General features: G+C 37.7%; 1 protein-coding gene across 2 annotated transcripts in view; it reads right to left on the bottom strand.

The window, feature by feature from the left end:
* Positions 1 to 13,467, bottom strand: part of LOC130915137 (sodium- and chloride-dependent transporter XTRP3A-like) — a 54,615-nt gene extending 41,148 nt beyond the window's left edge. For both annotated transcript variants that reach the window (XM_057834932.1, XM_057834933.1), the window contains exons 1-2: positions 13,309 to 13,467; positions 4,326 to 4,466 (exon numbers count right to left, since the gene is read on the bottom strand). In XM_057834932.1, the coding sequence (XP_057690915.1) occupies positions 4,326 to 4,466; positions 13,309 to 13,432 (265 nt within the window). In that variant the 5' untranslated portion in view covers positions 13,433 to 13,467. The remainder of the gene's footprint in view (positions 1 to 4,325; positions 4,467 to 13,308) is intronic.
* Between the last annotated feature and the right edge of the window lie 7,086 nt (positions 13,468 to 20,553).

Raw genomic sequence — 20,553 nt, 5'->3', positions numbered from 1 at the left:
TAATTGCGATTAATTACGATTAATTAATTTTTAAGCTGTAATTAACTCGATTAAAAATTTTAATCGTTTGACAGCCCTAATTAAAATATATATTTTCAACCAAAAAATAGGTCGCTTCAATCAAAAAAAAAAAAAAAGTGTTTGAATGCAAAAATAAATTTGAAACTCAAAAAAATGCATGTGAGAGCTGTTTTTCTTTGATTTTTTTTCTTTTTTTCTTTTCTTTATCTTTTTTTTTTTTTTTTTGATGCCCAATTTTTTTTTTTTGATAGAAGCAATTTTTTTGATTGAAGTAATGTTGATTTGTGTTCGGGCCAAATTTTGGTTAGGACATTTTTGTCTTTATTATTCAATCAAAAAATAAGTTGCTTAAAAAATACATATTTTCAAAAAGAAAATCACTTCAATCAAAAAAAAAAAAAAAAAATTAAATCAAGGAAAAAGTTTTTGAATGCGAAAAAATTTGCTTTTGAACACTTAAGTTTAAGTTTTCTTTGAGTGAAGCAATCAAAAAAATATTTTCAGTCAAAGAAAAAAATCATTTGAAAAAATAATTGCCCACCCCTAATTTTTTTTTTTGTTGTGAAAATTATATGCAAAGCAAATGACCGTCTAAGTTGCTAGTCACCTGATCTGTTCGAAAAATAATTTTAACCCATTATAAAAAAATATATATTTTTTTTGTTCATTTCATTCATTTAGTTTTATTGCTTTACAACTTTTACATATGGGAAAGTTAATTACATGCAATGACACTTTGTCGGCCACCAGGGGGCCCCCCTTAAAATGCACTTATGATGCTATCCATTGGAGCGCTACTCTCTTAACCATTCTATCATTCTGCCAACATTCACTACCTAGTGCAGCACACTGAGCACAGTGTTAGTTATCACCAATTCTGGTGTTAATGTCAAAAACAGCATTGCTTTAAAAAAGAAAAAAGTTTGCGCTCACTGATGCATTGTTTTGGGTGGAATTACTATGAATTGGTAAACATAAACACAGCCAGATTTGAAATTTCTTTTCTACATATAAAATTACATTAGTGCAGTCATTTTCAATTTTTGGGACTATACATCGCACCTGAGTATAAGTCGCACCAGTCAAAAAATGCACAATAAAAAGGAAAAAAACATATGTACCGTATTGTCCCGAATATAAGGCGGTGTTTTTTGCATTGAAATCTGAGTGAACAAGAGGGGGTCGTCTTATATTCGCGGTCTAGACATTATACCCATTCTAGATGGCGCCAGATATCTTTGAAGCAATGTTCTGTCATGACAGAGTTACCATTTACCATTTACGCTTAAGTTTAAACAGTTTGCATTATTCATTCATTCATTTTCCATGCTGCTTTTGATTTTCTTGCAATGTTTTTCCTAATTCAGATTTGTTCCAAGACTACAGTTACAGTTAGACTTCACTTTGATGGTTAATGCAGTTATTGCAATTTTGTTGTTTTATCACAATAGTTTGGTTTATTTACATTTCAAAAACCAGAAGCCATTCATTTACGGATGTGATTGCACTTTAATTTAAATATTTAAATGTTCAGATACTAAGATTTGAATGAGGCAAAATAACATGCTTTTTCCCTCAAATATATTATTATAATCATTTGTTTCGGATGTACTGTAATTATTTTCAGTATGAAAATAATTTGGTGTTTAAAAAGTCTTTTTTCAAACTTGAGTCTTAAAAAAAGGCCGTCTTAATATCAGGGCTGTCTTATATTCGGGCCAATACGGTAAGTCGCACCGGAGTATAAGTCGCATTTTTTGGGGGAAATGTATTTAATAGAATCCAGCACCAAGAACAGACGTGTCATCTTGAAAGGCAATTTAAAATACAATAGAGAACAACAAGCTTAATAGGTGTACGGTATGCTAACATTACATGACGCTAGAAGTTAGATCGGGCCTAAAAAATCCAGCCCGACCCGACCGGCCCGAAGGTATTAAGGCCCGACCCGGCCTAATCAATTAACTTGATTTGCTTGTCTGAGCCCCAAAAACCCCCAAATTTTATGTTTTATTTGTAGGCAAGAGCCCGAAAAAAAAAAAAAAAAAAAAAGGACTCAGGAGAAGGAGGAAATGCGGGTATGTGATGCGTGGTTGCGTTTTGCGATCACGTTTGTGACGATGCCAGTGCACATATGCATAATGATAAAAAATTAAAGCCTGTCTTTTGTAATGAATTCTCCCATGTTAAGCGAGACTGTAAAATGGATATTCAATAAACATTTATATATTTTATATTTGCGTGTCTGTTCTAACAGGCGGATAGTGGATTTGACATTTATTTTAATCTCCTCGAGTTGGCAGAAAAAAAATGCAAAAAAGTTCTGTTAATGTTTGAAGAGTCTAGGTATTTTTATGATCATTATAAATGCATTTACACAACGAAATAACGCTGGAAAAGTTTGTTAAATATATTTCTCGTATGAGACCAACGTGCCACATTCGTTTATATTCAGCGAAGCCGACACAGGTTTCGGTATTTTCAACAATCAATTTGAATCTTATCCATATCCCACAGTTGTTTGATTTTCAATTCCCCTGTCTTTAGTTTGTTTTTCACTCCTATAGCTGCTCCATATCGAAAAGGAAATACTATGATGCTCGTGGAGGGGAAGATTGTAAAGAGAACGAGGCCACTGTGTTCACGTGCGCAGGCATGCACAGCGCCTTCTCTGTTTTATCCAAATTATTTATTCTATTTAACATCCATACATCGTTTTAGTATAAATATATGAATATATATATATATATATATTTTTTTTTTTTTTTAAAGTTAGCGAGAGAGAAGTCGGCCCGACCCGACCTTAAATAATCATGCACAAGTCGCTCCAGAGTGAAAGACGCACCCTCTGCCAAACTATGAAAAAAATTACGACTTATAGTCTGAAAAATATAGTAGTCACCATTTCATAGAACCCTTGAAGTGCCTATGACAGCAAACAGCATGTTTATTTCATATTTCACGTGGTATTTTATGCTCCTGAATGAAATGGACCGCTTGGATGTGTGTGGAAGCAATCGATTTATATATTCAATTTTTTCAATTCCGCACCATGAAAATGAGTGACTTCCTGGATTGAGGACGAATGCAAATGTGACGTCACTGGGTCAGCATCTCACAATACAGCATTGCTTTATAGCATGCAGATGGAACGTGGATTCAGCTGATTTTGCGGATTAATTCGTTATTTTTCACATCACGCCAGCCAAATGTGCTGCAGGTTTTTGTTGCTGCACTACGGGGAGGTGCGTGAGCCTTTTTGGGTTTCACAAAGTTCCCGTTCACCGCGGAGATTGGCCAAAACAAGTCTGACAACTGTGGGACTTACGAAGAAGTGAGTAAACTACGTGTTTTGTATTATGTCAAATACTTGGATCATGGCACACGTTTTAATAAGGAGGTGGCTGGCATTTTGTGGCTGACAATGCTCCTTGTCCACCGAGAAGGCCACTCAGCCGACGCTCTTTGCGTGCCCGCCAAGAATGCGCTTTCCTCGGCTTGACGACGAGCACTGGCAGCCCGGCGTGGCCGCAGTACAACGACGAGCTGTAACTTGCTCGTCACGGGGGCTGGCTGATCCAGCCCGCTCGGTCCTCTTCACATGCCTGCCGAGAATGCGCTTTCCTCGGCTTGGCCACGAGCAGCTACGCGCTCCGATGTCGGCCGGTTTGTCAACCTAGAAACGGCTATTCTATTTTATTTTTATAAACGACGTTTATTCCTGGCGACGAGCACTGCCAGCTCGCTGTTGTTTACGCTCTTTCCTCTGTCTCCGAAGCCGGGGTAGGGAAATGAGAAAAGCCGGACTAATTCCGGTGGCATAAAATACCGTTCGGGAGAGGAAGAAGTCGGCTGTTTTGACCATTATGCAGTAATTTTGCCCTGTCTTACTGAATAAATGCATTTTTAATATTTCAGATTCCATTTAGCACAAGACTGTTACTTGTCATGACCATACCATTTATTTAGCAATTGGGGAAAAGTACTTAGATAAAAAGAATATCCTGTAAAAATATTGGCGTAGAGAGATTGATCAGATGAAATCGTGACCCTCCTGACGTCAACCTCCAGCTGGGGACGCAAGAGCGCTATAATGACAGGCGGGGCTAAACAGCAGATTAAAAGACTAATTTCTCGTCATTTGCGCTTTGTTGTATATAGTCGAATTGTCTCAAAATATGATTCCAATTTACATAATAATGCTATTTAAGTTTTTTTTATGCTATCACGAGCACTTTTAAGCAATCAGAAATCATCAAACCATTTGATTTGAACTAACTCGTCAGGTTTTAGAGTGTACTTACCCACTCCTCCCAAATAAGGGCTAACTGCTGACCAGGCTCCAATGCTTCCCAAGCGCATCTTTTGTCCAATGGCAAGCTCCATGTAGAATAAGGGTACACCCTCAATTAACAACATCAATAGATATGGAATCAAGAAACTTCCTGTTGAAGAAAGCACAATTAAATACAGTCTTAAATTAGAAAATATAACTTTGGAAGAAGAACTATCGTGTAACTTACGCTATACTTTTTTAACGTAATACTATCATGTTCAGTGTGTACTATACTGAGTTTGTGTCACTGTATTATCACAAGTAGCCCTTCAATAAAGCTTTTTCGCGTTTTATCTTGTGAACTTTGACATAATTAACAATTAACTAAGAATAGCTCTTCATAACATCACGTGACTACAATGTGAGCACTATCATACCAACAGTGAAATTTAATGACACGTGTTTTGTGCATAAATGTGACATGATGCTGCAAAAGGAAATTAATCATGAATAATGCTGAACATAAAAGATTTCACTCTGACGTGCGGTTTCTGGGGAGAGAGAGGAGACACACGAGTGGCTGACACGCGCGACACACAGCCTCCGACTCACACACACATCATCTGCTACAGTGGTACCGCTGTTTTTGGATAGGAAAAACTAAAAAAGATCCTCAGCACCCCCTCCTGTGAGTGACTTCCAGGGCTCCTGGCCTTGTTGCTGTTGTCATGTAAACAGTCCCTTAATCTTTTGCCCACTTTTAAAGGGTTTGTCGGCCTATCACCATAGAATAATAAAGTTCATGAAGTGATTTTATTCAGCAATTCTACTCAAAAGCTTTTGTTCTGAGCCCCGTCGATTGCGCCGCTTGGTATGCAAAAGCTCTGTGATCTCCTTTAATCTGGTGCCGCATTGTTATTTTCAGTGCAGCCAATTTGTTAGGGCTAGCCAAAACATTCGAAATATAAACATGATTACAATTTTGGTATGTAATGATCATGAAAACTTGATAAGAGAGAAAACCAATTCATGTGTTTGCAGTCATGCAATTTGGCAGATCCTAAAATGTTGCCAACTTTAAACTGTAAACACAACAACAAACTAAATTACACATATTATACATGGCGGAAAACACAGACATGGCTGAAAAAGCAATTTGTGCTCTTGCACCCTTCTTTAAAATAAACTGCTGTATTTTAAGCCAAAAGAACTGTTGTGTTTGATAGAACAATATGTCTATATGCTGCCATAAGAGTTTCATGGCGCATTAAGCCCCCAAACTATTTTTAATTTGTCCATTTTACCCTGGAGACCCCCGTTTACAGACACCACGGAACTGCTTTTGCATCAACCCAGCCATAAAAAAAAAGGTAAGTGATTATATTTATTATTCGAAATATCTATCAATTTAAGCGTAGAATCAATAATTGATGTCTATTATTTAGTTAAAAAAAAAAAAAAAAACGACTTTGTAAAATCATTCCCTCGCATATTTTAAACTTTTGAACAAATTACATCGCATTGAAAAAATATTGTCTGTAAATAGGTCGCGGATATCTACCTCATAACTATCGCTTAATTGTATTTTTTTTTTGTTACTGTTGCATTTCCCCTCTGATTTTTTGGATGATAAGTAATCAATCTAAACAGAAAAAATTGAAAAAAAATATCATGTCTGCAATTTCTGCATTGCGACCCTTGTTATATTACCGTGTTTCACCAATAAAATCCCCAAAACTTCCGGCTGTGGCCATTCACACTTGTGTCTTGACACTCGGAGAGACATGCTACATAGCGTTTTTGGATCGAAACAAGGCAAGTACGCGATAATATCTCAATAAAATCATGGTGTCTTTAATTATGCACTCTCATGCTGTCACCTCGAGTTAGGGTTCAGCGGTTATTTTTATTTTTATTTGTTTTTAATTTTTTAAAAATTCCCTCCTGTTCAAAAATTTTCTTTCCCCAGAAAACTGAGATTTTAAGGTTTCCAATGTTGTATCACACGAATATATCGAACAATTTGGAAATTTGGCCAAACTGGGGGTCTCAGAGCAGAACGTCAAGTGACCTGAGTGTTTTCTGCCATATAAGGTGGAAAACACAGACAAGAATGAAAAAGCAGTTTCTGCTCTTGCACTCTTCTTTAAAATAAACTGTTGAATTTTAAGCCAAAAGAACTGTTGTGTTTGATGGAACAATATGTCTATATGCTGCCATTGCGGGTTCATGGCGCATTAAGCCCCCAAACTATTTTTAATTTGTCCATTTTACCCTGGAAACCACTGTTTAATTGGTAATTAATTATATTTAGTATTCAAAATGTCTGTCATTTTTAGCTTAGAATCATTCATTGATGTCCCATATTTCGTTTAAAAAAAAAAAAAACGACTTAAAAAAATTATTCACTCAAATATTTTAAACTTTTAAACAAATTATGTCACAATGAAAAAAATGGCGTCTGTAAAAAAAGTCATGGATATCTACCTCATAACTATCGCTTAATTGTATTTTTTTTCATTACTGTTGCATTTTCTCTGATATGTTAGATGATACATAATCGATGTAAACAAAGAAAATTTGAAAATAAAGTTTAAAAGAGTAAATATATGAAAAAGAACCTCTTGACCACTCCTTGATGTCTGCGATTTCTGCATCGCGACACTTGTTATATTACCATGTTTCACCCATAAAATCACAAAATAATCCAGCTGTTGCCATTCACAGCTGTGTCTTGACACTCAGTGATACATGCTACATAGAGTTTTTGGATGGAAACAAGGTAAGTACGCTATAATATCTCGTTAAAGTCATGGCGTCTGTAATTCTGCTCTCGCGTACTCTCACCTCCAGATAGGGTTTTGCTGTTTAAAAAAGATTTTTTTTTTTTTTTTTAAATGCCCTCCTGTTAAAAAGAAATTTCTTCCCCCAGAAAATTGAGATTTTAAGCTTTCCAATGATGTATCACACATGCATATCGGACAATTTTGAAAGTTGGCCAAACTGGGTGTCTCAGAGCAGAACTTCAAGTCACCTGAGTGTTTTCTGCCATATATAAATACAACACATACTTTTTTCTACTTCCTGAAAATTTCATTGTTAATTTTAGTGGTTAAATTTATTGAATAGACTTCATAATGTATTGACATGACACATTACCCATTCACTCCGTCACGCCTTCTCGAAGGTGGCCGTCCAACATTCTGCTTCATTTATTTGCAGTCGGTTACATGCAGCAATCTAACGCCGGATTTAGGTTGAAAAAGTACAAAAGCTGTACCGCGTACAAACAGGAATAATTGTCTCAGGAGTGATTTGTTTGATGATTCAAGGTAATTATTTTTTTTTTTGTACAATGCATGCATTTTGAAAAGTGAAAAAAATCAATGGGAGAAATTAAACGCTATGGCATTGGTGTCATAATTCACAATATTTATGTAAAGTATATGCTAACTACCCGTTTGTTTGCTTTCAACCAACAATCGAGACTCGTTTACGTTCATATCTATAAAGAATTCGAGGAATTTAAGCATTTATTCACAAGAATTTGCAACATAAAAAGTTCTTTGTGGTGATAAGGCGGCGCCACAGTGGCCCACAATGGCATAAAGACTAGCATCGTACTTCAACATATTTATGTAAAATAAATGCTAACCACCCGTGTTTTTGCTTTTAACCAAGAATCAAGACATTTTTACGTCCATATCTATAAAGAATTAACGGATTTAAGCATTTATTCACAAGAATTTTCAACGGAAAAAGCTCTTTGTGATGATAAGGCTTTGCCACGGTAGCCTACAGACTAGCAGCATATTTGGCATATTTATGTAAACTAAATGCTAACTGCCAGGTTTTTTTTTTTTTTTTTGCTTTTAACGAAGAATCTAGACTTTTTTAGGTCCATATCTATAAAGAATTAAGAGATTTAAGCATTTATTCACAAGAATTTTCAACGGAAAAAGCTCTTTGCGATGATAAGGCGGCGCCACAGTGGCTTAAAGACTAGCAGCATGTTTGACATATTTACGTAAAATTAATGCTAACTGCCCGTTTTTTTTGCTTTTAACAAAGAATTAGGACTGTTTTACGTCCATATCTACAGTGCCTTGCAAAAGTATTCGGCCCCCTTGAACCTTGCAACCTTTCGCCACATTTCAGGCTTCAAACATAAAGATATAAAATTTTAATTTTTTGTCAAGAATCAACAACAAGTGGGACACAATCGTGAAGTGGAAAAAAATTTATTGGATAATTTAAACTTTTTTAACAAATAAAAAACTGAAAAGTGGGGTGTGCAATATTATTCGGCCCCCTTGCGTTAATACTTTGTAGCGCCACCTTTTGCTCCAATTACAGCTGCAAGTCGCTTGGGGTATGTTTCTATCAGTTTTGCACATCGAGAGACTGACATTCTTGCCCATTCTTCCTTGCAAAACAGCTCGAGCTCAGTGAGGTTGGATGGAGAGTGTTTGTGAACAGCAGTCTTCAGCTCTTTCCACAGATTCTCGATTGGATTCAGGTCTGGACTTTGACTTGGCCATTCTAACACCTGGATACGTTTATTTTTGAACCATTCCATTGTTGATTTGGCTTTGTTTTGGATCATTGTCCTGTTGGAAGATAACTCTCCGTCCCAGTCTCAGGTCTTGTGCAGATACCAACAGGTTTTCTTCCAGAATGTTCCTGTATTTGGCTGCATCCATCTTCCCGTCAATTTTAACCATCTTCCCTGTCCCTGCTGAAGAAAAGCAGGCCCAAACCATGATGCTGCCACCACCATGTTTGACAGTGGGGATGGTGTGTTCAGGGTGATGAGCTGTGTTGCTTTTACGCCAAACATATCGTTTTGCATTGTGGCCAAAAAGTTCAATTTTGGTTTCATCTGACCAGAGCACCTTCTTCCACATGTTTGGTGTGTCTCCCAGGTGGCTTGTGGCAAACTTTAAACGAGACTTTTTATGGATATCTTTGAGAAATGGCTTTCTTCTTGCCACTCTTCCATAAAGGCCAGATTTGTGCAGTGTACGACTGATTGTTGTCCTATGGACAGACTCTCCCACCTCAGCTGTAGATCTCTGCAGTTCATCCAGAGTGATCATGGGCCTCTTGGCTGCATCTCTGATCAGTTTTCTCCTTGTTTGAGAAGAAAGTTTGGAAGGACGGCCGGGTCTTGGTAGATTTGCAGTGGTCTGATGCTCCTTCCATTTCAATATGATGGCTTGCACAGTGCTCCTTGAGATGTTTAAAGCTTGGGAAATCTTTTTGTATCCAAATCCGGCTTTAAACTTCTCCACAACAGTATCTCGGACCTGCCTGGTGTGTTCCTTGGTTTTCATAATGCTCTCTGCACTTTAAACAGAACCCTGAGACTATCACAGAGCAGGTGCATGTATACAGAGACTTGATTACACACAGGTGGATTCTATTTATCATCATCGGTCATTTAGGACAACATTGGATCATTCAGAGATCCTCACTGAACTTCTGGAGTGAGTTTGCTGCACTGAAAGTAAAGGGGCCGAATAATATTGCACGCCCCACTTTTCAGTTTTTTATTTGTTAAAAAAGTTTAAATTATCCAATAAATGTTGTTCCCCTTCATGATTGTGTCCCACTTGTTGTTGATTCTTGACAAAAAAATTAAATTTCATATCTTTATGTTTGAAGCCTGAAATGTTGCGAAAGGTTGCAAGATTCAAGGGGGCCGAATACTTTTGCAAGGCACTGTATAAAGAATTCAGGGATTTAAGCATTTATTCACAGGAATTTTGAATGTAAAAAGCTCTTTGTGGTGATAAGGCGGCGCCACAGTGGCCCACAATGGCATAAAGACTAGCATCGTACTTCAACATATTTATGTAAAATAAATGCTAACCACCCGTGTTTTTGCTTTTAACCAAGAATCAAGACATTTTTACGTCCATATCTATAAAGAATTAACGGATTTAAGCATTTATTCACAAGAATTTTCAACGGAAAAAGCTCTTTGTGATGATAAGGCTTTGCCACGGTAGCCTACAGACTAGCAGCATATTTGGCATATTTATGTAAACTAAATGCTAACTGCCAGGTTTTTTTTTTTTTTTTTTTTGCTTTTAACGAAGAATCTAGACTTTTTTAGGTCCATATCTATAAAGAATTAAGAGATTTAAGCATTTATTCACAAGAATTTTCAACAGAAAAAGCTCTTTGCGATGATAAGGCGGCGCCACAGTGGCTTAAAGACTACCAGCACATTCGACATATCTACATAAAATAAATGCTAACTGCCCGTTTTTTTTTGCTTTTAACCAAGAATCGAGACTGTTTTACTTCCATGTCTATAAAGAATTCAGGGATTTAAGCATTTATTCACAGGAATTTTCAACAGAAAAAACTCTTTGTTTGTGTTTCCACTCAGTCAGCTTTGACAGAGATAGGCCCCCTATTAATCGGCCCCGCGCCCCGTGTCCTGTCAATATATTATGAAGTCTATGGTTTTTCTCTAGAATTTCATGATCAAATTCATTGTCCTCTCCAATTTAATGCTGCTCTTGTTGTGTTTGTGTATCACTTTAACTGTTATGTCATTAACTCTTATCAGCTACCTGTACTGCATGGCGCTTTAACAAGTGAGATGCTGCACGCTGAATAGAACTCATTCATCTGCAATGTCACTCTGTGGTTCTGCCCTATAGTTTATGACAGGCTATTGAGGTTTACGGCTTACTTCAACCTTGTATCAACTCGCAGTCTGATAAGGATTTGTTTGGACATTTTCAAACACCCCGACCTGACATTACTGGAAGTGTGTCTCATTAGTCTGTGTATTCAAAGCAAATCCAAAGTACTTTAGAGTCATTTAGGAAGACATAGCTAGAATGTGTATCTGTTATTTTAATTACCTTTATTGGCAGTCCATTATTTGTTTTGCCCAATATCTTCAAAAATAAATGTCAATTGATAGTTTCTATAATCAAGATATGGTTTTCGAACATCCTAGGTATTTTAACAATGGAAAGAAAGAATTTATATTTACTTTGTTCATTTTTTTTTCCTACCAGAAGGTATTCTAATTTATATACTTGAACTTCATTTGTGCCAATAATGGTAGAATTATAATTGATAATGAAAACAACAACAACCTTGCTTAGCCTCATAAAGATGCAGTGTCCATATACATAACAAAAAATGTGATACTGTTTGATCCACCTTAAAGAGACCATCTGTGTTTTGTGTTAATTACCAAAAATTATCATTATGCAAAAAAAAAGAGTTAATTAACCTTTTCATACACAAATTATGATTTTTAATTTATGTATTTATTTTTATTGTTTTAATAGGGACAGTGCACATTGATGAACATCTAAAAGACTTAAATATGCCAGATTGTATCCAAAAAATCTAGTGCTGTCAAAGGCACTGAAAGACTAGCATTCACAGCGAGTCCTCCGAATTTAAATGAATTGGACATCTTCATTGCAGGCAATCAGGTAAATACTAAACAAAAAAACTTTTTTGAGTTCTCATTTGGGCCATAACCAGATTGTATGATTTATTGATATATGATTGTTTTTCGTGGTTAATGGGGACCCCCCCGGGGACCCCGGGGGATCCGCCCCCCCCCCCCCCCCCCGAAAATCGAGAAGTTTTTTTAAGGACCTTGGTTATCAGGCCCCTGCATGGTGTCAACCGGAACAACAACTAGCTAACGATAGCTCCAACATATTTGTAGTTAGACGTTTAATGTATTTCTTTCGTTGTTGTTGTTCGTTGTGCTTTTTTTTCTCTCGCTCTCTCTCTCCCTCTTTTCTTTTGTTCCCCCATAACCCCTTCCTGTTCGCTGCTTTCTCCTAATAAACGAGGTACGTTGAATGATCACAATGGATGTATGTCATACTCCTATGTGATACTTTAAAACTGTTCAGATCAATCGGACACTCAGATCTCCAGTCTCCGTGTCAAGCAGCTGAACAGGACAGGTTAAGAAGGAAAAAAAAGTGGAGGCGTAGCTTATTTATTTATTTTGGGTGTGTTCAATGTATTCAATAAGATTTAACAGCATTATATATAATACAACATATATTATTTCCCCAAAGTATAATTAAAAAAATATATATATTTATATTTTTATTAATGCTTTTTAAACAATTCAAATATAATAATTATGACATAAATGATATATACAGGGTAAGGCAAAATGATCTGACACATTTGTAGGTTTAATAAAAGCCAAATAAAGTAAAGAAACAATTTTTTATTTTTATTTTCGAAAAGTATATATAATGCATTTTTATTTCATTAGGTTTTAAAAATTAAATTAGTCATATGGAATCCGTTATTATTAATTAATTATTATTAATGTTATTACCGCTGCCACATTTTATGGACTTCTGGCGGTGCGAGGCCGGCTGGTTGATTTTCATTTCAATGCACATCCACTCGCTCTGAAGTTAGTAACCCATAAGATCGTGGTTCGAGCTGGTACGGGATCATGTCTACCAAGATTGAAGTGCAAACGGAAAGCTCAGTGTGTTGCAGTTACAGATTTGTTTGTGTTGATAAGCGTTTCCACAATGAAAGCCTGTTGTGTACTTTTTGAAAATAAAAACACTTTTTCACACTTAACTTTATTTGGCTTTTATTAAACCTACAAATCTGTCCGATCATTTTGCCTGACCCTGCATATATAAGAAAATAAAGATTTTTACATGAATACCCGGACATATCTTAATATTTTTTAAATAAAACACTGTATTGTTTTTAATTGAAAAACTAGTGAGGGAGGTTAAAAAGTAGAGAGGGATCGCTGTAATTGTATTTATAATTATAATATATAAAATAAAATGAAATGATTCATAAATTAATAAAAATATATAATTATAAATTAATAATTGCTAATATTTAAGTTGTTTTTTAATGACCAAAACTAAAGGTCTTAACTTTTGAATAGCTGTCGACTGTCTATGAAAGGCTTAATCAAAAGCGAGCAAAAATATGAAAGATGGGGTCGCCAGCCTGGCAAGTCTTACCTCCGCCGTGCATCTGGCACAGGTAGGGGAACCGCCACACGTTCCCCAGTCCGACAGCATAAGAAACACATGCCAACACGAACTGCAAGGGACTGTCCCAGTTAGGTCGAGCATCCTTTTCCATATCTGCGTCCGCACTGTTAACGTCTTCACTCAAGTGGCTCCTCAACAGGTTATGTGAGGCGTTCGATCGGCTTCAGCCTTTTAACAGCTCCGTCATTGGAACCTGAATGAGGCGGCGGGCGGAGACTCGGACTAGTCGCATTAATAAGCCAATATATTTTATTTAATCGAGTTTTTTATTCGTGTTTAGATACTGACAAGGATTCCGTTTGAAGCTCATTAAGATTCACAAAACAGCGGACAGGTGCGACGAAATTTAAATAAACACACTTTAAAAAAAAGTTGATAGATGAACCATTCAAGAGCAGCAGAGGGAGCAACAACAAGTTAACCTAGTTCTGCTTCACCGCTGAGGTTGAGATTGTGGCTACACAATAATGGACATTTATGAGCCATGATTTTATTGTACTTTGAAGTTTTGCAGTTATGTAACGCCAATTTAGGAAACGTAAATCCAATCCTGCAAATGAAAACGTACTGTTTACTTCAAGGGCGTAGGTTTGGTCTTAACCTTGGTAGGGATGATACAACAGCATAATATGCATCCAGTGATCCCTCGTTTTTCGCGGTTAATGGGGACCATAACCCGCCGCGATAAGTGAAAAACCGCGAAGTAGCAAATGTTTATGTTCAGGGTATTTATTCAGATGTATCATTGGAATGAGATCCATATAAGATATGTTTTTTTGTTTGTTTGTTTGTTTTTTTTAAACCTTTTTTCCCAAAGTATAATTAAAACAACTAATATATATGGCGGAAAACACTTGAAGTTCCGCTCTGGCCAAATTTCAAAATTGTCCTAGATGCATATGTGATACATCATTGGAAAGCTTAAAATCTCAATTTTCTGGGGGAAGAAAAATTTTGAACAGGAGGGCATTTAAAAAAAATATATAACATTTTTAAACAGCAAAACCCTGACTGGAGGCGAGAGCACGCGAGAGCAGAATTAAAGACTCCATGATTCTAACGAGATATTATCACGTACTTACCTCGTTTCGATCCAAAAACTCCATGTAGCATGTATCATCAAGTGTCAAGACATAGATGTGAATGGCTGCAGCCGGATTTTGGGGGAATTCTATGGGTGAAACATGGTAATACAACAAGGGTTGCGTTGCAAAAATCGCAGAAATCAAAGAGTGGTCGAGATGTTCTTTTTCATATATTTCCCCTTAAAAAAAATTTTTTTTTTCAATTTTTCTTTTTTTGGATCGATTATTTATCATCTAACATATCGGAGAAAATGCGACAGTAACAAAAAAAAAAATACAATTAAGCGGCAGTTATGAGGTAGATATCCGTGACTCTTTTACAGACACCATTTTTTTCATTGTGAGGTAAGTTGTTTAAAAGTTTCAAATATGCGAGTGAATAATTTTTTTAAAGTCGTTGTTTTTTTTAAACAAAATATTAGACATCAATTCATGATTCTAAGCTAAAAATGACAGACAATTAGAATAATAAATATAATTAATTACATTTGTTTTATGGCTAGGTTGAAACAAAAGCGGTTGCGCGACGTCTGTAAACAGAGGTTTCCAGGGTAAAACGGACAAATTGAAAATAGTTAGGGGGCTTAATACTCCACGAATGTGCAATTGCAGCATATAGACATATTGTTCTATCAAACACAACAGTTGTTTTGGCCTAAAATACAGGAGTTTCTTTTAAAGAGGACTGCAAGAGCAGAAACTACTTTTTCAGTCTTGTCTGTGTTTCCGCCATATTCAGAAACCATTCTGAAGTTGATTTACTTCTTTGTTTTAGATCATTGTCTTGTTGCAGCATCCATCCTCTTTTTGGCTTCAACCGTCTGACAGACGGCCACAGGTTTTCCTGCAAAACATCCTGATAAACTTTTGAATTCATTCTTCCATTAATGATTACAAGTTGTCCAGGCCCCGAGGAAGCAAAACAGCCCCAAATCATGACGCTCCCTCCACCATGCTTCACGGTGTGGATGAGGTGTTAATGTGGGTGAGCTGTTCCATTTGTCCTCCACACATGACGTGGTGTGTTACTCCCAAACAAATCAACTCTGGTTTCATCAGTCTTAAAAATTTTTTAGCAAAACTTCTGTGGAGTGTCCAAGTGCCTTTTTGCGAACATTAAACAAGCAACAATGTTTTTTCAGTGGCTTCCTCTGGGGAGTCTTCCCATGAACACCATTCTTGGCCATTGTTTTACATATAGTGTATGTGTGCACAGAGATTTTGGACTGTGTCAGTGATTTCTGTAAGTCATTTACTGACACTCTACGGTTCTTTTTTTTACCTCTCTGAGTATTCTGCACAGAACTCTTGGAGTCATCTTTGGTTGATGGCCACTCCTTGGGAGAGAAGCAACTGCTAAACTCTCTCTCTCTCCTTCTCATCAAGACAATTCTTACCCGGGGTGTGTTTTATAATGGGCAGGGCAGCTTTGAACTACTCATCAGTGATTGGGTACACACTGACTTAAAATGTTTGGTAAAAATTGGTTTCAATTGCTCTTTAAGTCTCCTGAGGCAGAGGGTTCACTTACTTATTTCCCCCTTCTGTCATTGTTTGCATGCTATCCTCATTGAAATATGAAAACCTATAAATGTTTGGGTGGTTTTAGTTAAAGCACACACTGTATTTTCACCTGTGGGATTTTGACAAATTTCAGCTCATATTTGATGGTGATTTTATGCAGAAATGTGAGAAATTCCTAAAGGTTCAGATACTTTTTTATACCACTGTACACTTGATTGCATTTAAGGGCATATAACACAATTTGTCTGTTATTTATCAAAATTTTATTTATTTCAAAATATTGTATTTATTTATTCAATTTTGACCGTTATAGGGTTCCATGGCTTGGCGCTGCAAAGTAGTTATTAGGCACCCTAAAGTATACATGATGTGTAGCTTTTGGAAAAGTAGCACTGAAGAGTGGACTAGAAATGTGCTCATCACAGGAACAAGCAAGGTTTTGTGGACAAAGACAGCACTAATTTCAAAGTATATCAGCAACAAGACAAGTTAGCTTAGGTCAGAGGTCAAATTATTTCACATTCTATACATTGGATGATAACCAACTCAAGATACAGCTGTGGTGGAAAGGTCACATCGGTGGAAATTTTTGGCGCTCCACTTGTCGCAACCTTCAACCTATTTTACTTACGTTATCAGCGATGTACACGTTTCTGTCTGACACTGATTCCCAGTTCATTACAGTATTGTATTATGCCTTAACCACAACTAAACACTACAACCAAAATGCAGTTTAAATGTTATCGTACAGTATAACACACTTTCACAGAGGTGTATAGAGTAGCCCAAAATCTTACTCAAGAACGAGTAGCATTACTGCAGAATAATATTAAAAATATAGTCATCCAAAAAATTACTCAAGTATGTAAGTGTAAGAGTAGTAATATAAGAAACAAATACTCAAGAATGAGTAACAGCTTTATATGTCGGGTATACTTTTTTCTCAGCAGAACGTCATCTATATGAACTGTTATATATGCGTACTATAACCTATTACAGCACATTACCTTATAGGCCAAAGAAAAAACACAAAAATCATCGAATTACGACTAGAAAAACCTACAGAAATGAAACATCATACGTCCTAAGAGCATGAGTGCCCTCTAGTGGTGAAAAAAAAAAATCCTAGCATGAGATTATAATGATCATATCACTGGCATTCAGTGGTCTATCGGTGCCAAGTAAAAATTGGGAGAAAGCTTGAATTCCGTGTTTTCAAGAAATGTTGAAGGCAGTGCCTTAAAGGGAACAACGGATAGAAAGACTTGTAGTTCTTATAAGATAATCATTATTATGAGGTAAAATGATTTGATATTTAAAACCCCTCTTGATGTTTTTGTTTTTATACAATTTGTAAAATTAGACTTCACAGATTGGTGACGTTACTGGGTTACGCTGCTGGGCTTCCAGAGTATGACTCCAGCAACATAAACATGTCATCTGTTCAGGCCTTTCAATTTGAACCAGAGAGGAACATTAATGAGCATGACAGCACTGTCGATATTTCACAAAACCAGCATCAAAAGCAAAATCAACAGGAAAGACGGGATGAGACAAGACGAGAGTAGGACAAAACCGGTGTTCTGTCAAAATGTGCTACACTGGCGAAACGTCTACAAAAGGCGAATTTGACTCCCAATGTACTACTGTGCGGCTTCAGCTTGGTTTGTTTAGATGCATACAGACAGAACATACTAGAGATGCCTTAAGAAAATACTTGTGGTAGTCCTTGCCCACACTCCCCTCTGCTGGCTTTTATTGGTATAACACTTCCTGTTTTTGATGTCTGGAATCACTCCAATCTTGGCTCACCTGGAGCGCACCTGCAGCTCATCATCAATCAACTCTGCTCATAAGGATCGGCCTGGACAGCAAGCAGGTGCCAGATGATTCTGCCAGTCACCATTGGACACCCACCCATCAAAGCCGCCACAGCCACAGCTACAGCTACAGCTACAGCCACAGCCACAGCCACAGCCACCGATCATTCAACCCACCAGCCGCTCAACACTTTGTCTTTGTACAATAAATACCACTTCACACTTCATCTGTTTCCGGCTCGCATTTTGGTCCAAGTCAACTTTGCCTACCTTGCCTTAAAGGGTATGACAACACCTGGGGAAATGCTAATATTCCATCATTTATCCATCAACGCATGTCTTTTGAATTCATATCATGCCACTTCGTGTAATTACACACATCGCAACGCCAAGAAAATAATAGAAATTAGGTCGATTGTCAAGCTAAAAGGACCCGCCCCCGAGATGCCGGAAATCTAACATATTGTGTGCGTGACGTCACTTTCGGGAAACAACAGGCTCAGTGCTTTGTACTGAATGGCAGCGATGATGGCGGACAATTTTGTTTCTATTTGCAGCGACGAATCCGACGTAACGAACATTCTTCTAATGGTGACGAGGAGAGTTATGAACCTTTCTTTGGTGTCTTGGGTTATCAATTTGAGCCCAAACGAAAGCCAATGCAGCCTAATGAAAGGATCATTGAGGGGAGCAATCACACTGATGAAACACCGGCAGCAACAGAATCACCGAATGGTTTGTTTTGCATTTCTTTTTGTGAAGCTGATACACCGTGACCGCAAAATAAAGTAATGTATAGAATAATTATCATTTAATATGCTATCATCGGTTTCGCTCTGCCAATCGACACAAATATGAATGGGATTAGAGCAGGGGTCCCCAAACTTTTTTGCACCACGGACCGATGTGATTTGGGTCTTTTTTTCACGGACGGGGTGTCCTGTCAAATTTTGCACCCTTTTAAAATTTGGCTCCCAAAGCTTTTGTGGCGGTGAAAAAAGCCCTCTTTTATATTCAGTTGGACTCTCAATGTTATCCAATGGTGCTAAAAAACTATTTACATCACAAACATACATGTGCAACACGGAAATGGCGTAAATTAACGCTGAACGACACGGCGAAGTCTTTAAGTGAGAGGGCTACGTGCAGTTGTTGTGTGCGCCAAACATGGCAAACGTAAGTTAATATTCCTTTCTTTAAAGAAAGGTGTAGTGTGTACTTAGGAATCGCTGCATTCGCGGTCCTTTTTAACGTTACGCGCATGCCAACTTTGTCAGAACACCGGCAATGTGCGGCAGAAAAATACAGCAAATATAAAATAGCATTTGTTTTTAGCCCCGTCGTGTTAAGTGCAGGGAAAAAATACAACTCACCCGCTGAATCAGTGGGAGGGCTGAGTTTGTTTCGTTGAGACGAGATGGTCCCGAGATGGGAGAGTGAGAGAAGCTAGCGTCACAAATACACGATGTTGGAAATTGTAGCACAGTTTTCAGCGCGCTCCTAGCGATGTCAGGATATTCCGAAATGACTTTAATCCAGAACTGCGGTAGAGTTGTTGTCTCAAATGTACGTTTAAGTCGCCGTGATTTGCGATCTCTACAAGCTGATATTCCTGTTCCACAGACATGCTCGAATCACTCGATTTATTCACATACGGGTCACAAATTCAGTCCTTTGCAGTTCGTGGGTCTTTAGTGATTGGGAAGTAGCATAAATTTTGTTTTCTTTGAGGTTGTAGGCACATCTTCTGGCTCGTCAGGTTCCCTTTTCCCCGTAAAATTGCAAAATTAGCCCTCTTAGCACTGACGAACTTTACTCATTGTCTGCGTAGTCCAGCTCTTTTTCTCGCGTTCGGGATCTCATGGGTACTACATTGCGACAAATGGCTATTTGTAAACCACATAGCATGACAGGTTTGAACCATTTTAGCGATTTTTTGATAAAACATGAACGCAACTCTCTCGTCGATAAACAACGATGGCACCTGCCTCGACCTTTTGTTTCCTTGTTATGACGTCTCCGCCCCATTCGGCTGTTTCCGGAACACTTTCGGAAATGTTCGTCATTTTCGATCTATTTTTGATAATTGCTCATTAATGTGATTGATTTTTTTGTTAACTTTATCAATATTTGTTATCTTGGCACATAACGGTTCTATTGATGTCTCACACCCCCTTTGTGTTTTCATACCCTTTAACATAATCATCTGGCCATCTAAAATGGACCAAGCGACCGCTGACACCCTCCAAGAGGCCCTCGGACACCAGGGAGTCATGCTGGACAAGCATGAGCTGACGCTGTGTAGCGTTGGAGAGACTCTCCAGAGGATGTTCATGGACTTACAGCAGGTGAAGACGCAGCTCTCACAATCTCCCCCTTCCAGGGCCGATCCTTCCTCTTCCAGGGCTGGATCCTACTGTATCTGTAAGTAGTCCTACTGGTGGCCTACCGTCCCCTCTTCGGCCGGACATTTTTATTCCAACTCCCGAATGTTACTCTGTGGAGTTGGGCTCTTGCAGGCGTTTTTTACTCAACTGCAATCTCGTTTTTAATTTGCAGCCTTGTAGTTATGCCTCTGATGCTGCTAGAGTTGCTTTTTGTATTAACTTGTTGAGGGGAAAGGCTGGGCAGTGGGCAACAGCACTCTGGGAGAGAAATTCACCAGTGCTAAATTCTTTTGAGGCATTTTCTGGGGAAATACGGAGAGTGTTTGATCACCCCGTTCGTGGGAGAGAGGCCAGAAATCGCCTTTTTTCCCTTCAGCGGGGTTCTAAATCAGTGGC

This window comes from Corythoichthys intestinalis, chromosome 4 (assembly GCF_030265065.1).
Source record: "Corythoichthys intestinalis isolate RoL2023-P3 chromosome 4, ASM3026506v1, whole genome shotgun sequence".
Taxonomy (NCBI): Eukaryota; Metazoa; Chordata; class Actinopteri; order Syngnathiformes; family Syngnathidae; genus Corythoichthys; species Corythoichthys intestinalis.
This window is presented reverse-complemented; position numbering and strand designations above follow the sequence as displayed.